Here is a 7,580-nt window from a genome sequence, read left to right as displayed (position 1 = left end):
GGAGGGTAACAAGGGAAAGTGTTCAGTGCAGATCAGTGAGTAAGCACCAGCCCGCCCGTGCTTACCTTGCTCCCGGAGACCCGGTCCCTCTCGGGAGGGACTTACTTCTAGGGCAGGGAAAATATAGTGACATTCAAGTTGAGGCAATTAACCCTGAGCGCTGGAACAAGGAGACAGTCTAAAGACCGCTCAGTCACACAGGTCTAGGAGCTTAAGATGGCAGGCATATAAACAAAGTAAAAGTCCCCAGACACTGAAAAAGAAACCAATCAAGCTTAATCATGCTCGCTCTGTAGATGAATGGCATAGAAGTAATGAGGTCCAAGTCGACTTCCACTAGGATTTCTGTGTGGGGCACAAGGCTGGCTTTAAAGACATTGAGAAGAAATCAGCAGACCCTCAGACCACTGTCAGATACCACCCTCTCCCTGCACCTGGCTATGGAGGCATGAGGGCCCATCACCAATCAAAGTCAGGAAAGCCTAGGTTCTGTCCACAGAGTTATTTTTCTTTCATACTCTGACCCAGCCTAGATGCCTCTGGAGACATCTTGGGTCCCTGAAGGCCCCTGGAGAGGACCCATCCAATTCTTACCAGTTGAGGATGCCACAGAGCTGAAGCTAGGCTCCCAGAGCTTCTCCTAGGACAAGTCTTATGAAGTACCTGTAAGTTTCGGAGCCTCGTGGCAGAGATCCAAGCACCCTGAAGGGCAAGGAGGCCCAGGCAGGGCCATGCCGTCCAATGATGACCCAAGCGAGTGCTCTGAGTCTTGAACTCTAGCCCCTTACGGAGTCTGTTAGCCAGAGGAGCACACCGCACGCCACTACCCAGCAGCTACCCGTCCCGCAGCCAGCCAACAAGCCTGGGTGGCTGTGCCCGCAGCTGAACAGGACCCAAGCCTGTAGCAGCAGCAGCGGCACCACCTTTGTGAGTGCAGTTCGCCAGCCGCTGGGACCAGGAGAAAATATGCAGCCGTGGGCCCCACGGAGGGGCCACCCGATAGACTGGCTGGCAGTCCTGGGCCAACCGCTAGGTCCAGACCAGCCGTGCTCTCATCCTCACGCTCCTGCAGGCTTGGCAGGGCACACAGGCACGTAACGCACTCAGCTCCAGCTCTTTACTTGAAACACCTCACCTTCCGGAAACTTGACTCAAATTCAAACTTTATTCTAGAACTCTCCAGAAGAAATCTCAAACCACCTGACCCTTTGTTTACTTTTCCTCCAGAAACACATGCACACATCGCCCAGTTATTCTTTGCTCTACCCTGCACCAATGGCGTATGACATTCTTCAAACATTCTTCACCTGTTCACACCGACACTTAACTTCCCAAGTTCCATGAGACCAAAGATGGTAATTTCTAGTTAGTTACCTCATTGCACGGGCCTAAGGAAAAAACCTGGATATCTGCCTACCTCAAACTTAGTATGTAACACCGTTTCTACAAACTGTGCTGAAATAAACAATCACTACATATCTACATAATAGAATATTTATAATAAACTCTGGAAAGTGCTGGGCAAAGAGCACGTCTCAGGTACTGTCTCTAACTCAACTCCGGACATCTGAGCTGGATACAGAAAGAAAAACACCCATATCCCCTCCAAGTCAATCACTAACTGAGGTAAAACTGCAAAAATGAACCACACTGGGGCCATTTAAGGAAAAGTACAAAAGCAGCCAGGGATAAGAACGATGAAGTGTGGACGAGAAGGTGGAAAAATAGCCAAAACCACAGTACCTTTCAGTTTGGTACAGGTGTGAAGAAGCGGGTCGGCAGACACCATGCATGGCCACCAGGGGTAACCTGACACTTTGGACCACACCAAATCTCCAATATTGTATTTCAGCAGATGGTCTTTGTCTCTGCTGATATTTGGACAGGACTCTTTCTTGGTTGGAACCTGAAAATGAAGAAAAGGCAAATACCAACATCAGATCAAATGAGTATCACCACGTCGGCCTTCTAATACCCAGAAAACCAGATGAGGTTTAACAGACAGCAGTGGCATGTGTGCACACATGCATATACACACCCCTAAGGGGCACACTGTCATTTGCTGTTTTCTGAACCATAAGCTAATATCACTTCATCAGAATTGTCTCTGTCTCTCTGGCTGCCCTCATCCAAAGACCAGCACAGTGCTGGCATGTAACAGACGCTCAACACCACGGCACTCTCTACCTCAACCTACTTCTATGGCTGAGGGTTGTCCTAATAGAGCTTCACAGAGACGGTCAAGAGGAATTCTCAGGCATCCTGAATCCACACTTGGAGCCCCAGCACAGCACACGTCTGGGGGTCAGCTCTCCAGAACATGGGTATTCTCCACAGGAAAAGACTCAAGGTGGCGAGGGTGTCAGAAGGTCGAGGGAATCCCAGCTCCACCTGTCCTTAGCTGAGTAATCTCAGCTCTCTGGGCCTTCGTTTCTTCATCTATAGAACGTGGGTTAATTAGGAGCGCAAACTTTCCTTCACAGGTCTCGGTCTGCTCTCACAGCCAACAGGGCCCTTTAAGTGCCTCCTCCTCCGTAGCTCCTACTGGCCAAAACTGAAAAGGCAGAGGAGGCGGACTACAGATGCCTCTCTCTCTTTCCCTACTGAGTGAACTGAGTGACCCTCTTCACTTGCAGGGTTCCAACAGAAAGGCCATTCCCACTCTTTAAGCTAGTCGGATAACGTAGAACCATGTGGCCCGAGGCAGCAACTGAAGAAGCGAGGGTGAGTTCTGAGTCCATACTTGGCAAATCACTCAGTATCTCCAGGCCTCAGTTTCCTCATCTGTTAAGTCAGGCCACCAGTCCCAGAATTTCACTGGGTTACCACAAAGATCAAGGCTCGTGGTGCTGCTAAGAGCTGGCCCAGGCCACGCTTCCAGAAACCAGTGGCCCTCAGACTTCCACAGCAGCCCGTGTGCACGTTTATCATGTCAGTGAAGCCACAGGACAGCCTTGTGAGGATGAGGATTATCGTCCCCTTAACCCTGAGTTTGAACCAAACCAAGTGGCCAAGATGGGAATGAAAACCAGATCTCTGGCATCTTGCACAGAGCTCCTTCCCTGTAAAAGCAGGAGGTGCAATGCAATGACATGCACTTTGAAAAATCTGTCAGCCACTGGGAGGAGGTAACTATGGGGAGGAAGTGGGAGGGGAGCTGCTGCATTGTAAATTTTGGTCAATGACATAAGACAAAGTATATGTGAACTGCTGTATGAAAAGTGAATTTACTCTGTAAATCTTCACCCAAATCCTAAAAAAAAAAAAAAAAAAAAAAATCTGTCAGCCCAGATTCCTGGTCTTTTAAAAAGCTCGCCATTGCCTCCTTGTAATTACATTGTTGTTGTTATGGGCCACTGAGTCGCACCCGACTCACAGCGACCCCTCCTTGGGTTTTCGAGGCAGTATCACTACAGAAGTAGATTGCCTAACCTTCCTTCTGAGGAGTGACTAGTGGGTTTGAACTGCCAGCCTTCTGGTTAGCAGTCAAGTGCCTTACACACCACACTACCAGAGTAATTACATTAGTAAGGCTAAATACTCAAAAGAAAAAAAAAATTTAAGCCTTCAATGTCTTTGCTATTTTAACAATTTCAAGGCCATCTCAGCCTTTCCCCTGCCCATCTGGAGAATTCCTAAATGAAATGTCTCAACTATAATTTTAAATTACATATTCGACTGTGGTAATAATACCAACCCCAAAGAGCCTGGGGCTCCCTTTCCTGCTGCTGCTCAGCAGCCCTAAGTGCAGGTGAGCATGGAGCTGCCACTAAGCGCCACCAGCAACAGATGTGGAAAGGGCACCAAGACACCTTCTGGACCATTCACGCCTGAATGAACCTCTATGTGCAGGCCGTGAACACGGGTGGGACTGCTGGGCCCCGTTTCCTTCAGCCAAGGCCCAGGTTCCTTGTCAGTCTAATTCAGCTTATACTCATCTAAGCATTAGGGCCCAAGTACCATTTTAAGACATGGCAGGCAGCACACACCACCAGAAAGAATGAAATGGAGACACCAAGTATGCTTTTAGCTGAAGATCCAGTTCTCCACCCCAGTCTTTGATAGTGAGTGTTGGTTCCCTCGTGTTCTAAGTACCAGGCTCTGAGATGAGAACCAAGAACATAAAAATATAAGACACAGCCCCCATCCTCAAGAAGTGAAAGCACGTGCTGGACACCTGGTTGAGAAGACAAGCAAGGGTCAGACAGTGAACCACGTGGTAAGAATGACAAGAGTACTTCTCTTCCCACCAATTCCATGGCATAGGTTTAAGGACCTGCGTGATCTCAGTGGCCTCCATTGACCATAACCAAGCTGAAAATGTCTGTGGAGATAAGATGCATGGAAATACTACATCCTGAAGGTCAAGGGCTCTAAAACTGGCCAGATCTGGGTTCAGAAACTGGTTGTGTCTCTTTTCAGCCATTTCGATCTTGAGCACTTAGTTAATGTCCCCAGGGCTCACAGCTGGCTCAGCAAGCAGCCACGCTGGGGTGTCCTGGTGCACAGTGCCTGACCCATAGCCAAGGTTCAGGCAGTGTCAGCTGCTGCCTGCCTAGGCGAGAAAGGAACAGACTCCCTGCTTCCAGCAAAGGGCCCAGCCCCACTGCCTACATGGCACCGGCTACCTCCCACCCACCACCCCACATGGAGACACACTCCCATGGTGCTCATACTTCCACCCAACCCCAGCAGAACCTTTGTACATACCTTTCTGTCTGTGGGACTCGAGATCTTGGACACAAGAGCTGCTTCCACAAGGCCCTGCTCCAGGAAAGAGTCATACTTGATGCTTCTCTTTCTGCTTCTTCTTGCCTTGTTTTCTTGTTTTTGTCCATTTTCTTCCGACTGGGACACATCAGCTGCACTGTCACCACAAATGGAAGATTCAAAGAGAGGTTTCCCGTTCATGTATGTTTTGGTGATTTTCAGCTTAATTTCTGGAGAGCCATTTTTAATAGGAGTAGTGTTAGGTGGCGTCCCAAGTCCTTTCATTTCCTGGGACTCGAAGCGCAATCTGGCATCATGAGCACCAGGCTCTCCATTAAAAACACGAGAAGTCAGATCTTTCAACTGCTCGGCTGGGATAAATGGAAGTGCGTCGTGGCCATTAAACTTCTGCATGACCCCCTCCTGCAAGGTGCCCGAGAGCTGGGCTTTGCTGAGGAACACAGAACATTCACGATTCACTTCACAGTTCTGAGGCTTCCCATTTGTGCTCCCAAGGAGTTCAGGAGCCTGCTTCATCTTGACGCACTTTACAACTTTCTGAACAGAAAGAGGACTCTTCTTGATGCTAAAGTCCATCCAGCCAGATGCTCCCGTCCTTAGAACACTATAGTATCAAAATAAATAAATTAATTAAAATACTACATTTAAAACCTAGGCTAAAACCACTACAGCTTTATGTTTTTTAGGCAATTTATGTTTTATGTAACAATTTAGGTCACGAGGGACAGTTCTACTTTCACAAAAGTGACACAGAATCACAACATGATAAAACTAAAGAGAAAGGCAACCAGGAATTCAAAAAAAGAAAAATGCCAGTCAAGGACAATGACCTCCAATCATGCCCCTACTACTAACTAGCTATGTGGCCACGGACGGAGAATCTGTTTACTCATCCCACAAAAGGAGATCACCACCTAGGCGGTACAGTGAATTGCTTGGTACCGCTTTGTGACTCCCACTAGATGACTATGTGGGACTATGCAAATATGAGGTAGTGGTGGTCCACCAAAGGGATTGGATAAAACCAAAAGCCAAACCCACCACCACTGAATCAATTCTGACACACAGTAACCCTAGAGGACAGAGTAGAACTGCACCATAGGGTACCCAAGGCTGTAAATCTTTATGGAAGCAGATTGCCTCATCTTTCTCCTATGGAGTAGTGGCTGGTGGGTTCGAACCACTGACCTTTTGGTTAGCAGCCATGTTCTAACCACTGCACCACTACAGATCCTAATAATGTAAATAAGGTGCATGGCACTCTTGTGTGTGTGGGACCACGTAAATAAGGTGTGTGGACCCCTAACGTGAAGATTGGTCAGTTTTGTCACCCCACTAGGCTTAAAATGAGCCCTCCCAGAGGGAGATAGGGTGGGAAATCTAACTACCACCAATAAAGAAGAGCCAGGAGTAGAGGGTGTCCTTTAGACTCGAGATCACACTCAACCTCACTGATGCAGGAGACAGAGAGCTGGGACACGAGAGACGGCGAGAAGCAGCAACAGAGAGACCCAGTAGCAGACCACACCGGCAGGAGATCTCACAAAACAAGCAGTGGGCTTCCCAGCCCACTGGGCAAAAAAGCTGAGTGCCTTGGGCAAGAGGTTTACTGGTGGAGTGGGCTGCCTCCAGGCACTTCACAGTCGAGAAAGGAGCTTTGAAACACTTGCCCGAGTGGGGCAGAGGCCAAGGGGCAGCAACCAGAGAGACGAGCGTCTGCATGGCACAGTGAGAAGAGGCTGTCCTGATCTAAGAGTTGTATCGTGAGTTGTTTCTGATCCTGAATTGTAGCCTGTTACTTCCCTAATTAAACCCATAATCGTGAGGATTGTCTGTGAGCTCTGTGGGGCCATCGCAAGGAATCATCGAACCCAGCAGAGAAGTGAGCGCCGTGGGAGGGAACGGCTGGTGTCAGTGTTGGTAAAAAGCTAGAAGGTAGTGCTATGTCTGACCCCTGCCTCAGAGTAATCAGCCTTGGGCTGCTGATCTTGATTCCTCCTCCCCACCTAGTAAAGTCGCTGCACCCACCCCTATTCACTACCTATCAATAAATTATAACCTTAAAAAATGCAGCATCCAGGGGACAGGAGTGTATGGAGGGATGGACACTGGGAAGAGGTAACTATAGGGAGGAAGTGGGAAGGGAGCTGTTGCACTGTGGTAAACTGTGGTCAATGACATGAGACTAAGTGTACGTGAACTGCTGTATGGAAAGTGAATTTGCTCTGTAAATCTTCACCCAAATCACACACAAAAAAATGCAGCGTCAAAGTGGGACAGGCAGCTAACACAATGCAAGACCCATGCCAAAGAAGAGGGAAGAACTTGAAAACAAAACAAACAGTAACAGGAAAAGTGTGGGAGGCATTTGTCCCAGCCCCTCTTTTTACAGCTAAGGAGGGCATGGGGCAACACACCCAAGGTGACATGTTCAGGAAAGTTTAAAACTCAGACATTCCAACTCTTAGCACAGTACAGGTAATTCCCAACTTACAAGTCACAGTGAACCACACTTACAGGGGTTCTTTCTGGTATACTGTACTGCTAGTAATAAGCAGCTCTGGTGGCACAATGGTGAATGTGCTCGAATGTAAACCAAAAGATCAGCAGTTCAAACCCACTTAGTCACTCCTCAGGAGGAAGATGTAGCAGCAGTCTGTTTCTGTAAAGATTTACAGCCTTAGAAACCCTATGGGGCAGTTCTATTCTGTCTCACAGGGTCACTGCAAATTAGCAGTGGGTCTGGTTTCTGGTATCGTTAGTCATATGTACCTAAGGCATCTGACTGCTAACCAGAAGGCTGGCAGTTCAAACCCACCAGCCACTCCTCAGAAGACAGATTGGGCAAC

The 7,580-nt window shown here is 48.3% G+C and overlaps 1 protein-coding gene across 1 annotated transcript in view; it reads right to left on the bottom strand.

Moving 5' to 3' along the window:
- Window positions 1-5,307, bottom strand: part of NSD2 (nuclear receptor binding SET domain protein 2) — a 69,840-nt gene extending 64,533 nt beyond the window's left edge. The window contains exons 1-2 of the mRNA XM_042782631.1: window positions 4,711-5,307; window positions 1,744-1,906 (exon numbers count right to left, since the gene is read on the bottom strand). Of these exons, the coding sequence (XP_042638565.1) occupies window positions 1,744-1,906; window positions 4,711-5,307 (760 nt within the window). The remainder of the gene's footprint in view (window positions 1-1,743; window positions 1,907-4,710) is intronic.
- Between the last annotated feature and the right edge of the window lie 2,273 nt (window positions 5,308-7,580).

This window comes from Orycteropus afer, unplaced genomic scaffold (genome assembly GCF_000298275.1).
Source record: "Orycteropus afer afer isolate SDZICR_OR568_19922 unplaced genomic scaffold, OryAfe1.0 scaffold00398, whole genome shotgun sequence".
Classification (NCBI taxonomy): domain Eukaryota; kingdom Metazoa; phylum Chordata; class Mammalia; order Tubulidentata; family Orycteropodidae; genus Orycteropus; species Orycteropus afer.
This window is presented reverse-complemented; position numbering and strand designations above follow the sequence as displayed.